Below are 23,934 nucleotides of genomic sequence, written 5' to 3'. Positions count from 1 at the left end.
CACATCCCTTGTAAAAGGAATAGGGCATGACAGGTCCTCTTTATGGAGAGATCTGCCGTCTATAGGACCCCAGATCTCTTCTCTAGGCAAGAAAGACAGAGAAAAAAAAAAAAAAAAATAATGATTATCTCAGCCGAGTCAACATTAGGATTTACAACTGCCAGGCCGGATGTGACGTAATAACATTGTGCCTGGATCTCCAAGAGTCTAAAGAGATTGCCGGGGACCATCTGGTCCTCTGTAGTCTCTATGGTGAACGTCAGGCGCCAGTAGATTCCTTCTCTGGCTCGCCGATCCGATAGAAGCACTGGAGGGCAGCGGGGTGAGGAAATAGGGGGGGGGGGGGGGAGATGGAGACGTCCCTTCCGCCGCCTGTAAGAATGATCAAGCGGCTGAACTATCGCTATGATTGTTCTTACGGTGAAGGGAATCACTGGCTGCAAAAGATGATATCTGAATGGTGCATCATTCAGATATCTCCCCTCAAAGTCCAGGACGCCATGAGATGTCCTTGGGCTGGAAGTGGTTAAATGAATTGGAAACATTTTTTTGAAAAACAAGTATTTTACTGCGGATCCTAAAGCGGTAGATACTGCTTTGTGAATACTGCTTTAGGGAGCGATGTCCTTGCTTGCCCAGGTTGAGGACATAGGTGAGTTTAGGGCTAGCGGCGATAGAGTGAAAGTTATAGCGCTTGGTATGATACTTGAATTTCACTTTTTTTTTTTTTATATACTAGTAATGGCGGTGATCAGTGACTTATAGTGGGACTGTGATAGTGTGGCGGACAATCAGACACTGGCTGGGGGGTACACGGAAACTTAAATCAATAGTTACACTTATACAGTGATCAGTGCTAATACTATACAGCAGTGATGGCGAGAACCGTGGCACCCAAGATGCTTTGGAACTATATTTCCCATGATGCTCATGCACTCTGTAGTATAGTTGAGCATTATGGGAAATGTAGTTCCAAAACATCTGGGGTGCCAAAGTTCACCATCACTGCTATACACTGTCACTGTGCTAATGACACTGGCTGGGAAGGGGTTAACATCTGGGGGCAATATAAAAGCCTAATGCCTCGTACACACGCATCGATTATTGGCCGTGAATTTTCGGCCAACGTCCGACCGACAAGCCGATAATCGCTGCGTGTGTACGAGGGATTACAATGCGCTATGTGGTGCTTTTACTAAGGGATTTTGCTGGGTTTTTTCCCTGCTTTGCAGCAAATAAAAGAACAGCAAGATCACCTGTCAGCGTTCGGAGCTCTGTGCTGTTTACAACACAGAGCTCCCTCCCGTGAATGACAGAGCTGATCAGCGGGTCCCGGCTATCAATAATTGGCCATGACCTGCTGATCGTCTTGTGCTGTAACACAGCCGCGGCTAGTGCATGCACCCCCTACCAAGAAGCACTAATCACGTACCAGATACGTGATCCAGCGCAGAGCGGCCACCCTGCAGCAGTAAATCTGCGTGGGTCAGTCGGCAAATGGTTAAACCATCACTAAACACACATACTGGCATTACAAGCGCTCCACAATGAGACCACACAAGGTTTAATCAGAATTTAACACATGTGAGATTCCCACACATGGGAATGTTTGTTTATTAAGTGGTTTTTCCAATATACCATTTCCGGAGTCCATTTTCTATTTTCCAAAGAGGGGTGGGGGGGGGGTTCTGATGTGCAAACAATGTATACCGCCTGTAGACTGTATACACCGCAATATAAAACAAGGAAACCATCAGACCTTCTGTAGTGTCCGGATGATAAAAAAAAAAAAAGTTGGTTAAAAAGTTGCGTCCATTGCTATGCAGTAGAAAGGCATCACCCAACTGAACATTTCCTGAAAACTGAAAAAAAAAAGAACAAAACATTGAAACGTGACCTGTACAAACACTCCAAATCTTAGATGATGGTTCACAGAGCAGCAAATGGCGGTAAGTTTGGATTCCGTAAAAGCTTTTTTTTGTAGCTCTTGACCAGGGTGGGAACTCAACAGAAACATATGAACCCAGCTCCCTGGACAGAACAGAAAAGTAGGTGCCTTCGCGAGGATGAATACTTGGTATTCCGAGAGGACAATGGCTCAACATCGTCCTGATCCATAAGCCGTGTCCTCCACGAGGTTCCACTCTCCAGGCCTTTCCCAGTTGAGGAGCTAAAATAGGGATTTCCTGCGCTGAGAGAATTGGACACTTTCAGCACTTTAAGATAAAATCTAAATTCTGAAATTTATATCGCCATTAAAAAAAACAAAACAAAAAAAAAAAAAAATACAAATTTTATAGACATTACGTTGTAATAAATAAATAATACAACTAGTGATTCTCCAGTGCAGGCTGCTAACACTGTTGAGAGTCCAAGCAGCTCCAGATGCCAATGGCTAAAATCCGGAGAAGGCCTCTTGTTTCATTGCCTTCCTCTCTTCCAGGACCCGTGATGGTGGGAGAGCCCAGGATCTTCTTGGGATCGAGAAGTGGAGTGATCATTCTAGGCCCAAACAGTAGTTAATCCCCTGTACCAGTCCGATAATCACGGGCTGCCATGCCACTAGGTAACGTAACCAGTCTAGTAACTGTCCGTACATGACGTGAGGCCTCTCCCACCTGAATGGAGCAAGTTAAGGATTTTGGAAATATGCAATAAATGGTAAAGTGGTATGTCTAGGCATTGCTCAAAGTGACCCCCCAAATCACCCTCTGCATAATGTGCAGGAGTTTATATCTTCTTGTAGACAGAAGGCAAAATTTTGGCTTACCTGTAAATTCCATATCTTGGAGCACAGTACAGGACACAGGCTGACTATTCGCAGATCCTGGGTTATAGGCTCAGACCTTTAGGTGATTGGACACTGGCAAGCTTTTCAGGACATGCCCCCTGAGCAACCTCCCCCTATAACTCTACCCCACACCATGAGCCCTCAAGCCTTGCAGCAAGCAGTGCAAAGTAACCAAGGAATAGAAAGAAGGGTGTCTTATGGCGCTTTTCCACTGCATGGAACCGCATGGTATAGCGTAGGAACGGTTCGGTACGGTGGCGCTTTTCCACTGTATGGAACCGAACGGTACGGCTCTCAAAAACAGTACCCACTCGATTGTGGTTCCAACAGGTACCATACCCGGTACCATATCCCATAATCCTTTGCATGCAGCCACTACTAGCCCCTGATTGGTCAGAGAATCCCACCCACCCCGTTGTTATCCCACCCACTTAACTTTAGTACTACTTTAGTGGAAAAGCAAACCATACCGTACCGTACCGAATCGTTCCAACACCGTACCATGCGGTACCAGCAGTGGAAAAGCAAACCGGGCCAAGCAGGGCCGAGCCGGTACTTGCAGTGGAAAAGTGCCATTATATCCTGTACTCCAAGATATGTAATTTTCAGGTAAGTGAAAACTCCTTTTATCTTTATTGTACAATACAGGAAACAGGAAGAGTATTCATAGATTCGGGGATGTCCCCAAACAACAAATGTGTAAGGAGGGCAAACTAGACAAGGGTGAACAGACCCAACCTCAGCCAAAAGCTGCATTCGCATAAGAATGGATGTCCACCTGGTAAAACTTTGAAAAAGTATGAACAGAAGATCAGGTGGTGGCTTTACAAAGCTGGGCCATGGACCATTGATGCTTGAATGCCTAGGAAACACCCACTGACCTGGAGCAGGTACGTGAAAGCGCAGGAGGCGTTTTCTCCTTTAAAGTGTAAGCTCTAGCAATCAGTTGTCTTATACCTTGAGTGACGGTGAACTTTTAGGCAGGATGTCCCTTGTAAAGCCCTAATAGGGAAAATAGAGATCTTCTTCCTTATAGAAACTGTAGGTTTGAGGTAGGTAGATATTGATGGCTCTGTCCAGGCAATTTATTTTATGGAAAGAATAACTTTTTGTTAACGCGGAAGACTGATACTATCTTAGAAAGAAAAGATGGTTTTGAGAAGGAGTCTCCAGTCTTTCCAAACAAAGGGCCAGTTTACTATAAGCCTTTGAGGGGGTCAGATTGTGGCCAGAGGGGGTAGAAAATGTCCTAGGATCAGAATCAGTTAGAGTAAAGAATGCCTCAGGTGTGGTGTTCAGTTGCATAGTGCCCGTGGTCAGTAGGATGTGGAAGGTGCCCCATCACTGGTGCCAGTGGGAGGAACGGTGCCGCACCGCTGGTGCCAGTGGGAGGAACGGTGCCGCACCGCTGGTGCCAGTGGGAGGAACGGTGCTGCACCGCTGGTGCCAGTGGGAGGAACGGTGCCAGTGGGAGGAATGGTGCCGCACCGCTGGTGTCAGTGGGAGGAACGGTGCCGCACCGCTGGTGTCAGTGGGAGGAACGGTGCCCCACAGCTGGTGTCAGTGGGAGGAACGGTGCCACACCGCTGGTGTCAGTTGGGCAAATGATGCCCTGCTGTTGGTGTCAGTGTAAGAAATAGTGCCCCAAGGGCTGAATAAAGCAGCAAAAGGGCCACATCCGTCCCCCTGGCTGCAGTTTGGAGATCAATCGTCTTGGGTGTAAGACTACCCTTGTCTTTATAAAAAAAAAAAAAAAAAACAGAATGGCTTCTTACAAGAGAATTGCCAGCTTAGGGACACATCTGAAAGATGTGATAGCAACTAAGGAGGCCTTTTTAAAGAGAGGTCATGGAAGGGATATTCCTAAGAGAGAACAAAGTTGAGGTCCCAAAGAAGCACAGGGTTCTGTAAGAGGGGCCTGATCCAAGATACGCCTTGAAAAAAGGTTTTGACAAAGGAGAGCAAGGCTGAAATTTGTCTTTTCAGAGTGCTTAAGGCCAATTCTGACTGTAGGAAAGCCAAATTGTGAGGCACAGTATTCTCTGGGAGTGATGTGCCTGTGTTCACACCAGGCGAAGAAAGATTTCCAGGTATGATCTCTCTGGAAGTGGCTTTTTGTAACGGAATGACAGACTCAGAGATTCCTGAGTCTCTCAAGACTGTTGTCAGATTGTGTAGAATTTGCACTGGAAGGAAGGCACAGATTGACCTCAACTAGCCAGAGGACTATCAAGGCATCTGATACCAGTACTAGAGTGTCCTTGGTCCTGGCCACAAACAGAGGTAGCAGGTTGAAGAGGTCTTTCAACGTTTTTGGAAGCTGACCTGTGAACCAAAGACTTGGATATCTGAGTTGTCCAGTGGATAACTGCATTTAGTGGGAAGGCAGATAAGCCATTCAGAAAAAGGTCATCTTGATTCTGGATGCCCTGATCTCCTAGAAGGGCAAACATGGGTGCTATGACCTTTGTGAATACACTAGGATCAGAGGATAGGCCAAAAGGCAGTGAAACCAACTGGAAATAATTGTCCACTGCAAAGGGTAGAAAATGCTGACGAGGCAGATAAATAGGAATATGAAGTTAGGCATCTTAAAATTCTATGGTGCCAGGTATTCTCCTTGTCTCAGGCAATAACCAACCTTACAAATTCCATGCAAAGTTTTGGAATTTCAGGGTATTTGTTGAGGGATTTTAGATCCAGAATACAGCAAACAACTCAATTGGGCTTTTTGTATAATGAAAAGGTCTAAAACGATCTTTGGGGGGTGCTGGCACAACTACTACCTGGGACAAGAGTTGGTTTATGCCAGGGATATGCAAACTGTGGCCCTCCAGCTGTTGCAAAACGACAAGTTCCAACAGGCCTCTGCCTCTAGGTGTCACGGTTGTGGCTGTCAGTCTTGCTATGCCTCATGGGACTTGTAGTTCTGCAACAGCTGGAGGGCCACAGTTTGCATATCCCTGGGTTTAGGTTATTCTGCAAATCTGACTGTCCTTGGGTAGATTTAGGTTGATTAGAGAGAAGAAAGCAGTGAGGGGGTATAGTTCTGAACTCTATTTTTTACAGCTTTGAATCCGCCAATTGAACATCTGTGGCCCAGAGAAAGGCAAACTGTAACAGACACCCTCCCAATTTTAGGAGTGAGGGTACCCCTTCATTGGGAACAGGGCTTTAGGGCACAAGTCTTATACCAAGTGGAAGGGCTGAACTCAGGTTCTGAAGATGAAGCCTGGATAGTAGGCCTGCTGAAAATAATAGCCAAATCGATGCATCGCGATGCGACCCTTCGCAATTCTGCATCGATTCAGGGTTATCGAAAAATCGATTACCCAATGACGTCAGTTCCGGGGGCGGGGACAGAAGTGACATGGCGGCGCTGGCCGGGCTTGTGGAACACGGAGCTCCTCCTTGCGGCGCGGGAGAGGAGAGCGGAGCTATCAGTGCTCTATCTGGCCCCAGGATACACACGGCATGCCCACTTAACACGCTGCTGCCCAAGGGGCGTGGCTTCCGGCGGAGTGAATGGCGGCTTTTTAGCTCCGCTCTGCTGGCCATCGGGGACACTGACCTCTAAAGGGGGATCTATGAGGGGACCTGCTCTACTAAAGGGGGATCTCTGGGGATGCTGGCCTGCTCTAAAGGGGGATCTATTCCATAGATCCCCTTTAGAGCAGGGTCCCCATAGATCCCCCTTTAGAAAAGGGTCCCCATAGTAATCGTGATGCATCGCGGAATCGAATCGCGACCCTAATAATCGCAATCGCATTGAATCGTGAGGTAAGTGAAGATGCGCAGCCCTACTGGATAAAGTGATTAGGTGCTGTTTTTTTTTTTTTTTTTTTTAAGGTAGAGGCTCCTGAAGAGGGGAGTTTTTGAATCTTTCATCGTAGAAGCAGAACCTTCCCTCCAGTGACATCTTTTATAGGATTGTCAAGTTTCTCACCAAAAAGACATCCTCCTTCAAAGTGCAAACGTGCGAGATTCAGCCGTCCAGGCTTTGAGCTACAAGACTGAGCATGTGAATGAAAATTAAAGCCATTCTGGAAATTAGTTTCATTACTTGTTCTAAGTCTTCCACAAAAAAGAGCAAAGCAGGAGGTAAATGCTATAATCTCTCAGTAAAAGCCAAAGTAAGTCCTAAAAAAAAAAAAATTCCAGGGCCCCTACAAGGTCATTGCATAAAGTGCTAGAATGTATTGCATACTAGCACATTATGAAATTCTTACCTGTAAACCGAAGCCCTCTAGCGACATGCTGTCACCACTGGCAGGGCTTCCATCTTCATCCGGTTTTCCTTCCGGGTTCACGGGCTCTGGCCGTTTGAATGCCATCCCTTCAGTGCGCTGTTGACTATGTGAATATCTGCTAAACAGTGCACATTTCGGAAATCTTCATTTCACATACAGCCGTGACCAAATGTTTTGAGAAGGACACAAATATTACATTTTCACAAAGTCTGCTGCTTTAGTGTTTTTAGATCTTTTTGTGTGATGTTACTATGGTATGCTGAAGTTTACCGTATTTTTCGGCATAAAACACGCACTTTTCCCTCCTAAAAATGGGGGGCAAAACACCAGTGCTATAAAAAAAAAAAAAAAAAACAGTCCAGGCAGCGCTGAGAGGCAGAGGAGGGGGGCGGGCCGGGTAGAAGGAAGGATGAGCGGTTGCTGTCATAGGAAGTCCCGCCTCCTATGATAAGACAGCACAGTGGTCCAATGCTGGGACGCCGGACGTGTAACGTCTATCATAGGCGCAGCGACTTCTGATGACAGCGGCCGCTCGTCCTCGCTTCTCCTCGGTCCGGCTCGCCCCCATCTGCCTCTCAGCGCTGCCTTTTTTAAAATACTGGTATATCACCGCTCTCTCCAATGGCGCTGGCGAGGCTGCTGTTGCTTTGCCCTGCATTGATGGACACTGCGCAGGCGAGGCTGCATTGGGGGGACACTGCGCAGGCGAGGCTGCATTGGGGGGACACTGCGCAGGCGAGGCTGCATTGGGGGGACACTGCGCAGGCGAGGCTGCATTGGGGGGACACTGCGCAGGCGAGGCTGCATTGGGGGGACACTGCGCAGGCGAGGCTGCATTGGGGGGACACTGCGCAGGCGAGGCTGCATTGGGGGGACACTGCGCAGGCGAGGCTGCATTGGGGGGGACACTTCGCAGGCGAGGCTGCATTGGGGGGGACACTTCGCAGGCGAGGCTGCATTGGGGGGGGACACTGCGCAGGCGAGGCTGCATTGGGGGGACACTGCGCAGGCGAGGCTGCATTGGGGGGACACTGCGCAGGCGAGGCTGCATTGGGGGGACACTGCGCAGGCGAGGCTGCATTGGGGGGACACTTCGCAGGCGAGGCTGCATTGGGGGGGACACTTCGCAGGCGAGGCTGCATTGGGGGGGGACACTGCGCAGGCGAGGCTGCATTGGGGGGACACTGCGCAGGCGAGGCTGCATTGGGGGGACACTGCGCAGGCGAGGCTGCATTGGGGGGGACACTGCGCAGGCGAGGCTGCATTGGGGGGGACACTGCGCAGGCGAGGCTGCATTGGGGGGGACACTGCGCAGGCGAGGCTGCATTGGGGGGGACACTGCGCAGGCGAGGCTGCACTGGGGGGGACACTGTGCTGGCGAAGCTGCATTCACGGGCACTGGTAAGACTTCATTTGATTAAAAGTTCTGAATTCAATGCGGTTTTTTTGTGCCCACAGAATTGCCCCCAATCAATGCAGAGTGCCAACAGCATTGCCCCCAATCAATGCAGAGTGCCCACAGCATTGCCCCCAATCAATTGCAGAGTGCCCACAGCATTGCCCCCAATCAATTGCAGAGTGCCCACAGCATTGCCCCCAATCAATGCAGAGATGCCAGCGTTCCCCCCGCGAGACCCGTGCACTTACCTCATGGCAGCTTCTCTTCAGTCCCTGCGTCTCCTCAGTCCTCCCGCCTCCTCCTCGGACCTCGGTGGTTTGCCTTTCGGCCAATCAGGAAGCGGGAGGACCCGCTCCCTGATTGGCCAGGAGGAGGATCCGTGTGACAATAGCGAATTTTCATTCACTATTGTCACACAATGGGCGGGCTCTCGGGGTGCACTGTTTACTACCTTCACCGTCTTCACGCGGCTGCACGGTCTGAATTTGTGCTGCGCCGGACCGTCAATTAGACTGCGCGGCCGCAGCATGCGCGCAGCTTAAAGGGAACATTGGTCTCAGGGTGCTTTACTGTTGGCATGACACAGGACTGATGGTAGCGCCCAGCTTTTCTTCTCAGGGTGCCCCAATTGGAATGGGGAATTAATCAGAGAAAATGACTTTACCCCAGACCTCAACAGTCTAATCCCTGTACCTTTTGCAGAATATCAGTCTGTCACTGATGTTTTTCCTAGAGAGATGTGGCTTCTTTGCACTGCTCCTCTTGACACCAAGCCATCCTCCAAAAGCCTTTGCTTAGTGGGTGTGCAGATGCCCTCACACCTGCCTGTTGCCATTCCTGAGCAAGCTCTGCACTGGTGGTGCCCCGATCCCGTAGCTGAATCAACTGTAGGAGATGGTCCTGGCACTTGCTGGACTTTCTTGGGCACCCTTAAGCCTTCTTCACAAATGCAGTAGAAATGTTTTTTTTTTTTTTTGGGGATTTGTTTTTAATACATGTGGATTCTAGCATCAACACAATCTATATGTCTTTTCCAAATATTGATTTAACTTTTGTTTATATGACTTTGTGCAGTCTTTTTATTAATGTGTTTGTATTCTATAGAGGATTGACATATGTTACACCCATGAGGAAGAAGCTGTACAAGCTTTGAAACGCGTTGGGTAACCTTCACGTCAATCCACGTAGTTGTTTATGTATAGATTCATGTATTGATGTTTCAAACTATATACATCTCATGTAATTTGCCCCTGTGGGGGCTTGCTGTACATATTTTTTTTTTATATTTTTTGATATTTAATAAAAATGGATTTTTGTAAGATCTTACCGTAAAATCCTTTTCTCTTAAGCTCATTGACAGACGTAGTCTTCTTGATTCTCAAGAGCTGGGTTATGTTGTCTCCGCAGGAGTAGGACTAGGCAGAATGACAAAACGTTCTGGCTCCACCTTAGGGGCAGTCCCTGAGGGTATATCCTCCCTCTCTGTGCTACAGGGAATCAGTTCTGTTTTAAAGCAGTACAGAGAATTTAACCCAACCCAACTCAATGATAGAGGGGCGGGTACTACGTCTGTCAATGAGCTTAAGAGAAAAGGATTTTACGGTAAGATCTTACAAAAATCCATTTTTCTCTATCGCTCATTGACAGACGTAGTCTTCTTGATTCTCAAGAGCTGGGACATACAGAAGCAGTGCCACAAAATGAGGGGTGGGATTGACAAAATCAAATCCAATCTAGAAGGCCCAACCGGTGCCAAACTAGAAGTTTTAAAGGCTCATTATAAACAAAGAATGAGACTAAAGAAAAAATTTTCCAACGGAAAAAACCCTCGAGGTAGACCACTGGTCTCCTCAAATTGCGGCCTGCAAAACCTTGCGGCCAAACGAGGCATCAGACGATGCCATTACATCAACTTTATAATGTTTAGTAAAGGTATGCACCGACGACCAGGTAGCCGCCTTGCACACCTGGACCACTGACGCCTGATGGCAAAAGGCCCATGAAGCACTAAGTGCCCGAGTGGAGTGCGCCTTAACAGGGAACGGGGGCTCCCGACCCTTAATAGAATAAGCCTGTACTACCGTCTGTCTGATCCATCTGGAAATGGTCGCGGCAGATGCAGGCAACCCCTTTTTGGGTCCATCTGAGATCACAAAAAGTGAATCCGTCTTGCGAAACGAGTCTGTCGTTTTCAAATATACCCTGATCGCCCGGACCACATCCAAGGAGTGTAAAGCAAACTCCCGAGGATGACTGGGCTTAGGACACAGGGAAGGTAATACAATTTCTTCATTCAGATGAAATTCTGAAACCACTTTTGGTAGGAAGGATGGATTCGGACGAAGAACCACCTTATCTATATGAACCACCAGATATGGTGAACGACAAGATAATGCGGCCAGTTCTGACACCCTGCGTGCAGAAGTAATAGCCACCAAGAAGGCCACCTTCTGGGACAACGTGGGTAGAGGAATCTCCCTAAAATCTTCAAAGGGAGGTTTCTGAAGAACCGACAACACTAAATTAAGATCCCAGGGGGGTAACGGCGCGTGCACTGGCGGAGCCAGATGTCGCACCCCCTGGATGAAGTTCCGCACCAAGGAATGAGTAGCCAAAGGCTTCTGAAAGAAGATGGCTAATGCTGAGACCTGACCCTTGATAGTACTCAAGGCCAGTTTCTGCTCAACCCCTTGTTGCAGAAAAGCCAATATTCGACTAATCGAATAAGACCGAGGACGGAACCCCAAAGGTTCACACCATGCAAAGTAGGACTTCCATGTGCGATGATAAATCTTTCTGGAAGTCGCTTTCCTTGCTTCAACTAGAGTAGGAATAACTGAAGCTGACAAACCTTTGTCCTTCAGCACCTGGGTCTCAATAGCCAGGCCGTTAAAGCCAGCGATCGTAAAGCAGGATGGAAGATCGGTCCCTGAGACAGTAGATCCTCCCTGAGAGGAAGTCTCCACGGGACGTCCGCCACCAGTCTGACCATGTCGGCGTACCAAGCTCGACGAGGCCAGTCCGGAGCTACCAGGATTACTGGGATTCCTTCCTCCTCTATCCTGCGAAGAAGTCTTGGCAGTAACGCGAGAGGAGGGAAGGCATATATTAGCTGGTATTGCCCCCACGGGGCGATCAGTGCGTCTGCGGTTTCTGCTAGAGGATCGCGGGAGCGAGCCACGAATCTCTGAACTTTCCTGTTGAATCGTGATGCCAACAGATCCACATCCGGGGTGCCCCACCGTAGGCACAACTGGTGGAAAACGTCTGGATGGAGGGACCATTCCCCCTGATCCAGGGTCTGACGGCTGAGATAATCTGCCTGCCAATTCTCCACCCCCGGAATGAACACCGCAGAGATTGCTGGAACAAATCGTTCCGCCCAGCAAAGAATGCAAGCCACTTCTTTGGCCGCTCGGACACTCTTGGTGCCCCCCTGGTGATTGACATAAGCCACGGCCGTGGCATTGTCCGACTGGATCCGAACCGGGCTGCCCTGGAGCTGCTCGGTCCAGTGAATCAGACAAAGTCTGATCGCTCTCAGTTCCAATACATTTATCGGTAACCTGGATTCTTCCGGGGACCAAAGTCCCTGGACAGATAACTGACCGAGAATTCCTCCCCATCCGGATAGACTGGCATCCGTGGTCACTATCGTCCAATATATTGGCAGAAATGACTTTCCCTGGCTGAGCATCGGAGACCGAAGCCACCAGACCAGACACTCTCTGGTCTGTTTGCTCAATCGGATCCGATTGTCCAGGGATTCCGGATTCCGATTCCATCTGAGAAGAATCTCTTGCTGAAGAATTCAGGTATGGGACTGGGCAAATGGGACTGCTTCGAATGAAGCCACCATTAACCCCAGAACCCTTATGCAAGTCCGAAGGGAAGACCAGCTGTTGGACAGTAACAACTGGACTGCTGATTGAATCTTTCGGAGTTTCCCTACCGGAAGAAAAACTCTTGTCCTGACTGTGTCTAGAATTAGACCCAGATATTCGAGCCTCTGGGTGGGAACCAGAAATGACTTTTGCTGGTTCACCAGCCACCCGAATTCCTGTAAAGAAATCATAGTAATTTCTATGTTTTGTAGCAAGGTCTGAGGAGACTCTGCATGAAGCAGAAGATCGTCTAGGTAACCAAGGATCGATATACCTCTTTGGCAGAAGTGCCAACATTGGGGCCAACACCTTTGTGAAGACCCGCGGAGCCGTGGCGAGACCGAAAGGTAACGCCACAAACTGATAGTGGTTCTCTTCTACGGAAAATCGTAGAAACCGCTGATGTCCTGCGAAAATGGGAATGTGAAGATAGGCGTCCTTGATGTCTATGGACGCTAGGACATCCCCTGGATGCAGGAAGGCTGCTACCGTGCGAATGGACTCCATTCTGAATCTTCTTATGTTGACGAAAGAATTGAGTGCTCTTTGCTTTTTTTGCTTGAAGATCTCACAGGAAAAAAACACTGGAGAAAACTACCTAAAAAATGTCTTTTTCTTAAAGAAAAAAAGTCTTGCCAGGACCAAAAGATCCCAGCAAGGAACTTAGGTCCTTACTCCTGACTAGACAGAAAAAAACTGATTCCCTGTAGCACAGAGAGGGAGGATATACCCTCAGGGACTGCCCCTAAGGTGGAGCCAGAACGTTTTGTCTTTCTGCCTAGTCCTACTCCTGCGGAGACAACATAACCCAGCTCTTGAGAATCAAGAAGACTACGTCTGTCAATGAGCGATAGAGAAAAAGAAGTTCTTACAATGCTATAAATTAGATTTTATTAGTGCCTACAAAGTCCCAAATCCTTAGGGGAATTTTTCCGCTCTATTTTTCATGGCAAAGAGGGACTGCAATTAATTGCAATTCATCTGATCACTCTTCAGAACAATCTGGAGTATATGCATATTGCCATCATAAAACCTGGGGCAGCAGACTTTGTGAAAATTAATATTTGTGTAATTCTAATGCTTTATTATATGATTACCTGTAGGTAAAAGTTGCAAAGCGGAGATTACGCTTTACATGGTCCTGGAAAAATGGATCTTGCTGGTTGTTCATTGTCCTAGTTCAGTTAGCTGCAGTTTGACAAAAAGAAATTGCAGCAATAGCTAGTTGCAGAGCTGGGCTAGCAATCCTAAAGAGAGCTTTTCGAAATTCCTATTTGCAGAAACTTTGAATGAAGTCAAGCTTGGACAATAGAACTCTTCTCTAGCCCAATGTACGTCTAGTGTGGGTTGATAAGGATTTAATTTTGGCGCAGTTTAGTCTAGTCCTGCAGAGGTTCTAAGGATCTGGCTAGCTACAGGGTGGACCGGTACCGTGGAATCACCTTGGAAGCCTTCCATCACAACTAGGGATGCACTGATTCGACTCTTTTGGACCCGATACAGATATCTGGCGTTGTGAAATCGCAGATACCGGAACCGATCCGGAGCTACACACAAAGCAAGTGGCTGCAGTACAGAGCAAAGCCGCTGCTTCATGTGTACGGCTCCTCCATTCACAGGCGGAGTGCATCTGATATCACTCCGCCTGTGAGCCGGAACTATACAGGAAGTAGCGGCTCCCATCCCATACTACTACTGCACCTAGTAAGGGATGGCTGAGCCGTTACCAAGCAAAAACCGGATCGGCCAGTGGATCGGTCAATGTTACCGATCCCCCGATCTATCTAAAATGGCCATATCGGCACCGATATCCGATCATCGGATCGGTGCATCCCTAATCCCAACCTACAAGACTTCTAATGCTCATTTGGAAGCTGCACATTATATAAAATGATCACTTCATTCTGAAGCCTCGTACACACTAGTAGTTTTTTTTTCCCGTTCAACCCAGCAGTTTTGTACGAAAAAAAAAACAAAAAAAAAAAAACTGACAGCTCAGGAGGAGCTGCTTTACTAAATATCCGATGTTAGTACAGCGACCCCCCCCCCCCCCCTGCTGCTCTATTGTGTTCTGACCCCCTGCCAGAACACTCTGGTCAGCGGTCCCAGCCATTGGCTGAGAGCTGATTGGGAGCCGATCAGCAGACCTTTTTCGGTCATGCCCCTTCGACAGAAGCGGGCCTGACTCCAGTACACACAGGCCGAATGTCGGCCCATTTCTATTTAAACGGCTGATGCTGCTTGACATTCAGCCCATGTGTACTAGGCTTAAGTCTTCTTTATAACTAATAACTGTTTGTGCTCTTCTATGCTGACCGGACTCAGACACTAGAAATGGCCCAGGACTGAAGGGTGTGACTGTAGCCTATACAGAAACGAACAATTCTTATTTCAGGCCCCAATAAATTGGGTGCACTGCTCTCATTATTGAAGGTCAATATGTGCACATTGGGAAAAAAATAAATAAAAGGATACGGATTGCTGAACATCCTCTTCAGGTCCACCTTCTCCTTGCAGTACGGACACGTCTGCTTCTTCCCCACAATACACCAGCCTCGGATACAAAACTCATGGAAACTAGAAAGGAAACAGGTTAAGGGAAATATAGGGAAATTAAATACTGCTTAAGCGGAATTCCAGACTGATAGAAAAAGACACATATTCATGCTCTCAGTGGAAGCAATGCTCTCTCAGACTGATAGCTCTCCAAATCAGCAAAGCTCAAGCTCTCCTCTGCACAGAGACCACTGCTTCCCCGCAAAGAGCAAGGGTCCTTCTCTGCGTGATGCTGGCAGGGGACAGGATTTTCTCCTGGGATTTAGCTGCTTTCTAAATAAAATTAGCGAATGATTAAGAGCCCCTTATACCAGCCTCCGGTGTTGTGGCTTCTGCAGACAGCAAGGTATTAAACTGAAGGCTCAATTGGGCTTTAAAGCAGAGTTCCAGGCTAAAAAAAATTTTAAGCTAAAAATACCCCCCGGACAGTCAGGGCTAGTGCATTTAACCACTTGCCGACTGCGCACAGTATATTTACTGCGGCAGTCAGCCCCTCACAGGCAGAGCGACGTAGGTCTACGTCGCTAGCTTGTGAGGCTCTGGGGAGCGAGCGCGCGCCGCCGGAGGCGCGCTCCCGCTCGGTCACGGACCCCCCAGCGTGTGTGACCGGCGGACCCGATGTCCGCCGGTCACTCGGCGATCGTCGGGGGAGAGGGAGAAAGGCGGGCTAGTGTAAACAAGCCGCCTGTCATTCTCCCCTGTGTAGAAACAATGATCATACGGTTCTACTATGTAGGACCGTTGATCATTGTTCCTACACCTCAAGCCACAGCCAATCACAGTTAGAATCACGCCCCTAGGGACACACACAGCCCCTCCCTCTCAAATAAAGTTAACCCCTTCACTGCCAGTGTAATTTTACAGTAACAGTGCATATGTATAGCACTGATTACTGTAGAAATGTCACTGGTAACCACAAAAGTGTCAAAAATGTCAGTCAAGGGTCCGATCTGTCCGCCGCAATGTCGCAGTACCGCAAAAAAAAAAAAAAAAAAAAAAAAAAAAAAAAACGCAGATCGCCGCCATTACGCGTTAAAAAAAAAACAACAAAAATCTTTCCCTTTGTTAGTAAAAGTGATAACTTTTGCGCAAACCAATCAAAATACGCTTTTTGCGATTTTTTTTTACCAAACATATGTAGCATAAAACAAATTGGCCGAAAATGTTAAATTTAGATTTTTACATTTTTTTGGGGGGAATTTCATATAAAAAAAATTTGAAAAATATTGCTATTTTTGCAAAATTGACGCTCTTTTTTTGTTTAAAGCGAATGATCAAAAAATCGCACAGGTGATCAAATACCGCCAAAAGAAAGCTCTGTTTGTGGGAAAAAAAGGTCTGTCCGCCGCAATGTCGCAGTACCGCAAAAAAAAAAAAAAAAAAAACAAAAAAAAACGCAGATCGCCGCCATTACGCGTTAAAAAAAAAACAACAAAAATCTTTCCCTTTGTTAGTAAAAGTGATAACTTTTGCGCAAACCAATCAAAATACGCTTTTTGCGATTTTTTTTTACCAAACATATGTAGCATAAAACAAATTGGCCGAAAATGTTAAATTTAGATTTTTACATTTTTTTGGGGGGAATTTCATATAAAAAAAATTTGAAAAATATTGCTATTTTTGCAAAATTGACGCTCTTTTTTTGTTTAAAGCGAATGATCAAAAAAATCGCACAGGTGATCAAATACCGCCAAAAGAAAGCTCTGTTTGTGGGAAAAAAAGGACGTCAAATTCGTTTAGGTACAGCGTCGCACGACCGCGCAATTGTCCGTTAAAGTCACGCAGTGCCGAATCGCAAAATACCCCCTGGTCAGGAAGGGGGTAAAATCTTCCGGGGCTTGAGTGGTTAAGCAATGATAGCCTCTGAACTGTCCCCCGTTTCACTCACCTGTAAGAAGAAATACTTACCTTGAATATGCTTGTCCAGCGCTGCCATCTCAGGTGTGGGCAGCTGAAACCAGAGCATGTCCTCTTCGTTCCTCTCTGTGATGTTGGAGTCCCAGAATGCCCCACTCGTCACTTCCGGTGCAGGTACGTCATCCCTGAACAGCTTCTGGGCATGCCCAGAAGCTGTTCAGCAGGGAATGACGCACCTGCACCGGAAGGGACGAGTGACTCTGGTGCAGGCGCATTGACTCCTGGGATCGATGACGTTCATCTCCCAGGAGTCAATGCAAAGAGGAAGTGACGCCGTGGGCCGCGGAGGGAGGAGGAAGAGGAAGGAAGGTAAGTAGATTTCCATTAAAAACAAGGTAAGTAAAACCAAAAATTTTTTTTAATTATCCAATTTTTTTTCAGGTTCATCTAAGCTAGCGGACATGCAAAAATATTTTTTAAAGGTGGAACTCCGCTTTAATAGGACAAAGGCCAAAAAAAAAAAATGCACTTCTAAAGACATATGTAAAGAAATGCAGTCCTCTGTATAGTTTAGGAGCCTGCTCACCACGGCCAGCGGTGAAGCGAACAGCTGAATGCAGTGGGAAATGAATGCTCCGAACCTCTCAGCAGCAGGACACAACATTATTTCATGTCTTCTCAAAACGACATCTCCCAGTTTGCATTGCAACCAGAATGATGATGTTGGAGAAGGGGACATGATATACATGGCACAATGTGGTGACACGGGTATGCAAATTCAAAGGGAATGAGGATTGTGTGTCAACGAATTGGAGGAACTTAAACCTAAACTCTGGGAAAAGTTTTTCTTTCTTAATACCGTACTAGCTAAGTGAGATGATATTCCTAATGATATACATACATACATATATATATATATATATATATACATACACATATACAGTACAGACCAAAAAGTTTTGACACACCTTCTCATTCAAAGAGTTTTCTTTATTTTCATGACTATGAAAATTGTAGAGTCACACTTCAAGAGGAAGTCACCTGAAATGGTCTTCCAACAGTCTTGAAGGAGTTCCCAGAGATGCTTAGCACTTGTTGGCCCCTTTGCCTTCACTCTGCGGCCCAGCTCACCCCAAACCATCTGGATTGGGTTGAGGTCCGGTGACTATGGAGGCCAGGTCATCTGGCGCAGCACCCCATCACTCTCCTTCTTGGTCAAATAGCCCTTACATAGCCTGGAGGTGTGTTTAGGGTCATTGTCCTGTTAAAAAATAAATGATGGTCCAACTAAACGCAAACCTGATGGAATAGCATGCCGCTGCAAGATGCTGTGGTAGCCATGCTGGTTCAGTATGCCTTCAATTTTGAATAAATCCCCAACAGTGTCACCAGCAAAGCACCCCCACTCCATCACACCTCCTCCTCCATGCTTCACGGTGGGAACCAGGCATGTAGAGTCCATCCGTTCACCTTTTCTGCGTCGCACAAAGACACGGTGGTTGGAACCAAAGATCTCAAATTTGGACTCATCAGACCAAAGCACAGATTTCCACTGGTCTAATGTCCATTCCTTGTGTTCTTTAGCCCAAACAAGTCTCTTCTGCTTGTTGCCTTTTAGCAATGGTTTCCTAGCAGATATTCTACCATGAAGGTCGGATTCACACAGTCTCCTCTTAACAGTTGTTCTAGAGATGTGTCTGCTGCTAGAACTCCGTGTGCCATTGACCTGGTCTCTAATCTGAGCTGCTGTTAACCTGCGATTTCTGAGGCTGGTGACTCGGATGAACTTATCCTCCGCAGCAGAGGTGACTCTTGGTCTTCCTTTCCTGGGGCGGTCCGCATGTCAACCAATTTCTTTGTAGCGCTTAAAGGTTTTTGTGACTGCACTTGGGGACACTTTCAAAGTTTTCCCAATTCTTCGGACTGACTGACCTTCATTTCTTAAAGTAATGATGGCCACTCGTTTTCCTGTACTTAGCTGCTTTTTTCTTGCCATAATACAAATTCTAACAGTCTATTCAGTAGGACTATCAGCTGTGTATCCACCTGACTTCTGCACAACACAACTGATGGTCCCAACCCCATTTATAAGGCAAGAAATCACACGTATTAAACCTGACAGGGCACACCTGTGAAGTGAAAACCATTTCAGGTTACTACCTCTAGAAGTGTGACTCTACAATTTTCATAGTCATGAAAATAAAGAAAACTCTTTGAATGAGAAGGTGTGTCCAAACATTTGGTCTGTACTAATTTATATATATAATATACTGTGTGCAGATAGCTGCTGCATTGTATAAAAATCCTACCTTGCTGTAAGGTGGCTCCTACATACAACACTAGATTTCTGGGTGGTCTTGTGCCCACCCTTCCCACCTCAGATATCCCTCTTCTGGAACTACATCCCTCTGTCATCCCATTTTCCCACCTCAGATATCCCTCTTCTGGAACTACATCCCTCTGTCATCCCATTTTCCCACCTCAGATATCCCTCTTCTGGAACTACATCCCTCTGTCATCCCATTTTCCCACCTCAGATATCCCTCTTCTGGAACTACATCCCTCTGTCATCCCATTTTCCCACCTCAGATATCCCTCTTCTGGAACTACATCCCTCTGTCATCCCATTTTCCCACCTCAGATATCCCTCTTCTGGAACTACATCCCTCTGTCATCCCATTTTCCCACCTCAGATATCCCTCTTCTGGAACTACATCCCTCTGTCATCCCATTTTCCCACCTCAGATATCCCTCTTCTGGAACTACATCCCTCTGTCATCCCATTTTCCCACCTCAGATATCCCTCTTCTGGAACTACATCCCTCTGTCATCCCATTTTCCCACCTCAGATATCCCTCTTCTGGAACTACATCCCTCTGTCATCCCATTTTCCCACCTCAGATATCCCTCTTCTGGAACTACATCCCTCTGTCATCCCATTTTCCCACCTCAGATATCCCTCTTCTGGAACTACATCCCTGTCATCCCATTTTCCCACCTCAGATATCCCTCTTCTGGAACTACAGCCCTCTGTCATCCCATTTTCCCACCTCAGATATCCCTCTTCTGGAACTACATCCCTCTGTCATCCCATTTTCCCACCTCAGATATCCCTCTTCTGGAACTACATCCCTGTCATCCCATTTTCCCACCTCAGATATCCCTCTTCTGGAACTACATCCCTCTGTCATCCCATTTTCCCACCTCAGATATCCCTCTTCTGGAACTACATCCCTGTCATCCCATTTTCCCACCTCAGATATCCCTCTTCTGTAACTACATCCCTCTGTCATCCCATTTTCCCACCTCAGATATCCCTCTTCTGGAACTACATCCCTCTGTCATCCCATTTTCCCACCTCAGATATCCCTCTTCTGGAACTACATCCCTCTGTCATCCCATTTTCCCACCTCAGATATCCCTCTTCTGGAACTACATCCCTCTGTCATCCCATTTTCCCACCTCAGATATCCCTCTTCTGGAACTACATCCCTCTGTCATCCCATTTTCCCACCTCAGATATCCCTCTTCTGGAACTACAGCCCTCTGTCATCCCATTTTCCCACCTCAGATATCCCTCTTCTGGAACTAAATCCCTCTGTCATCCCATTTTCCCACCTCAGATATCCCTCTTCTGGAACTAAATCCCTCTGTCTCATTTTCCCACCTCAGATGTTCCCTCTTCTACAGGGCACCCCTGCAAAGAGACCAATGCATCAGGCTCCCCAAACCAAGCACCCTTTACTGAACATCCTAACTGCACCTCAGATGTCCTCTCTTCTACCACAGTTGACACCCCCGACCCCCCCCCCACTCCAAACCCCAAGGGAAGATGAGCTGTAGCTAAAGCAGCGAAGGATTCTGGGATGTGTCTCCACCCCCTTCTTACCCATTAACAAAAAGCCTTGTATGAGGTGTTCTTTGACGGAGGAGAGGATCAGGTTAAATCCCCACCCCCTCTGTGCCCATTCACAAAAAGCCTTCATTTTTTTTTTCGTTCTGTGAATGGAGGAGCGATCATGTTGCAATCCGCCCCTCCTCTCCATTCACATGTCTATAAGCACTGAACCTGATGGACAGTGAAAAGGATACACATGGTTGCAGGAGAGCCGGTACGTGTTCTCGATGATGCCCTCTTCATTGACATCCACAAAGATCTGCTGTCCACACACAGCACACACGCTGTCCGAAAGGTGCTTGGTAGGCATCCCTGATGCGCTATAGAACTGAGAAAGCAAAGATGGACGTTTTAGTATTAATTCATTCACACAAGGTTTACCAAAGTCTCAAAACACAGTTGAAGGACAGTCTAGAACAGGGATCCTCAAACTATGGCCCTCCAGCTGTTGCGAACTACACATCCCATGAGGCATTGCAAAACTCTGACATTCGCAGACATGAAAAGGCATGATGGGAATTGTAGTTCCTGAACAACTGGAGGGCCGTAGTTTGAAAACCCTTGGTCTAGAATGATCTCCAATGCCAATGCTGGTGTTCGAGTTTCAATTTCCTTCCAAAAGCACGGTATTGTACCTGCGTATTTTATCTTCCATGTCAGGTGCAGCTCCACAAACAGGAAGGGTTATGTTTGATTCTGCATATACTGTCCAATAACTGTCCAGTGCCACCCAAATGGTGCAACATATAATGATCCATATACGATGGAATGTATAATCGGCTTCCTGTGTCAGCCAGAGGGTGCAATACACAACCGCTCAACATACAATGCGCTACTCAAATAGTGAACATAGCAAAATTAACTCCAGTGGTACACAATAGTGAATAAATAAGAAATATATAAAATTGATGATAAATACAACATTAATTCATATAGCAACTGTGATAAGTAGTGAAAAATCGATTGACCGATAGAAAAAAAAAAATGGGTGAAATAAAGTCTATTGTCCAAGCTTGTGCAATATGTGTATATCCTTCACAGAATAATAGTGAATAATAGTGCAAACTGAATAAATATATAGGATGGTGAAAACTTGCCAAAATCCTTTCACCAAAAACTCAGCAACCACCTCTGTGCACAATGGCCGCTCACCTCCAGCACACAGAAAGTGTGCAGCCAGTAAAATAATCAGAAGTTCTTCCTAGAGCTCCTTTATCTTCCTATGGACTCCTTCAAAGTGCAGCAGTGCTTTATAGCGAGGGCAGGGGCCTTTATTAAAACAGTTATATATATATATATATATATATATATATATATATATATAAAACACAGTATCTCACAAAAGTGAGTACACCCCTCACATTTTTGTAAATATATTATATCTTTTCATATTACAACACTAAAGAAATGACACTTTGTTACAATGTAAAGTAGTGAGTGTACAGCTTGTATAACAGTGTAAATTTGCTGTCCCCTCAAAATAACTCAACACACAGCCATTAATGTCTAAACCGCTGGCAACAAAAGTGAGTACACCCCTAAGTGAAAATGTCCAAATTGGGCCCAATTAGTAATTTTCCCTCCCTGGTGTCATGTGACTAGTTTGTGCTGCAAGGTCTCAGGGGAGAATGGGGAGCAGGTGTGTTAAATTGGGTGTTATCGCTCTCACTCTCTCATACTGGTCAGTTGAAGTTCAACATGGCACCTCAAGGCAAAAGTCTTGTAGGATCTGAAAAAGATAAATTTTTGCTCTAAAGATGGTCTAGGCTATAAGAAGATTTCCAAGACCCCGAAACTGAGGTGCAGCACAGTGGCCAAGACCATACAGCGGTTTAACAGGACAGGTTCCACTCAGAACAGGCCTCACCATGGTCGACCAAAGAAGTTGAGTGCACATGCGCAGCGTCATATCCGGAGGTTGTCTTTGGGAAATAAGACGTACGAGTGCTGCCAGCATTGCTGCAGAGTTTGAGGGGGTGGGGGTGGGGGGGTCAGCCTGTCAGTGCTCAGACCATACGCTGCACACTGCAACAAATTGGTCTGCATGGCTGTCGTCCCAGAAGGAAGCCTCTTCTAAGGATGATGCGCAAGAAATCCCACAAACAGTTTGCTGAAGACAAGCAGACTAAGGACATGGATTACTGGAACCATGTCCTGTGGTCTGATGAGACCAAGATAAACTTATTTGGTTCAGATGGTGTCAAGCGTGTGTCGCGGCAACCAGGTGAGGAGTACAAAGACAAGTGTGTCTTGCCTACAGTCGAGCATGGTGGTGGGAGTGTCATGGTCTGGGCTGTGTGAGTGCTGCCATCACTGGGGAGCTACAGTTCATTGAGGGAACCATGAATGCCAAAATGTACTGTGACATACTGAAGCAGAGAATGATCCCTTCCCTTTGGAGACTGGGCGGCAAGGCGGAATTCCAACATGATAACTACTCCAAACACACCTCCAAGACGACCACTGCCTTGCTAAAGAAGTGGAGGGTAAAGGTGAAGGACTGGCCAAGCATCTCCAGACCTAAACCCTACTGAGCATCTGTGGGATATCCTCAAATGGAAGGTGGAGGAGCGCAAGGTCTCTAACATCCACTAGCTCTGTGATGTCATGGAGGAGTGGAAGAGGACTCCAGCGGCAACCTGTGAAGCTCTGGTGAACTCCATGCCCAAGAGAGTTAAGGCAGTGCTGGAAAGTAATGGTGGCCACACATAATATTAACACTTTTGGGCCCAATTTGTACATTTTCACTTAGGGGTGTACTCACTTTTGTTGCCAGCGGTTTAGACATTAATGGCTGTGTGTTGAGTTATTTTGAGGGGACAGCAAATTTACACTGTTATACAAGCTGTACACTCACTACATTATATTGTAGCAAAGTGTCATTTCTTCAGTGTTGTCACATGAAAAGAGAATAAAATATTCACAAAAATGTGAGGGGTGTACTCAGTTTTGTGAGATACTGTTTGTGTGTGTATATATATATTTATTTTTTTTCCCTTTTATTGTTTGAACTAGATGGATTTGTGCTTTTTTTCAACCAGACTAACGCAACCATGTTTGTGATGTGCATTGCCCTTTTATGTGCTCCTTGCTGCAGAGGGTAGCTATAGGTTGGGGTGGTTGCCATTTTTTTGTACAGAAACCCTCCATACTTACACCTATTGTGGATGCCATGTAATCGGCACACATCTCAGCGAAATCCCTTCCGAGTACCCCATAATAGAGGCCATAAAAGAGGAGGGAGATGCCAAAGTCCATGGCGTCTTCTGGCTTTATTCTGTATGGAAGGACAGGATAGA

General features: G+C 46.7%; 1 protein-coding gene across 1 annotated transcript in view; it reads right to left on the bottom strand.

The window, feature by feature from the left end:
- Positions 1 to 1,833: 1,833 nt before the first annotated feature.
- The window catches only part of RNF121 (ring finger protein 121), a 64,866-nt gene continuing 42,765 nt past the window's right edge, over positions 1,834 to 23,934 (bottom strand). The window contains exons 6-9 of the mRNA XM_082247087.1: positions 23,792 to 23,912; positions 20,830 to 20,963; positions 14,800 to 14,901; positions 1,834 to 2,618 (exon numbers count right to left, since the gene is read on the bottom strand). Of these exons, the coding sequence (XP_082103213.1) occupies positions 2,498 to 2,618; positions 14,800 to 14,901; positions 20,830 to 20,963; positions 23,792 to 23,912 (478 nt within the window). The 3' untranslated portion in view covers positions 1,834 to 2,497. The remainder of the gene's footprint in view (positions 2,619 to 14,799; positions 14,902 to 20,829; positions 20,964 to 23,791; positions 23,913 to 23,934) is intronic.

The sequence above is a fragment of the Pelophylax lessonae genome (genome assembly GCF_965119305.1).
Source record: "Pelophylax lessonae genome assembly, chromosome: 2".
NCBI classification, from domain to species: Eukaryota; Metazoa; Chordata; class Amphibia; order Anura; family Ranidae; genus Pelophylax; species Pelophylax lessonae.
Note: the sequence above shows the minus strand (reverse complement) of the source record. Positions and strands in the feature narration are given on the sequence as shown.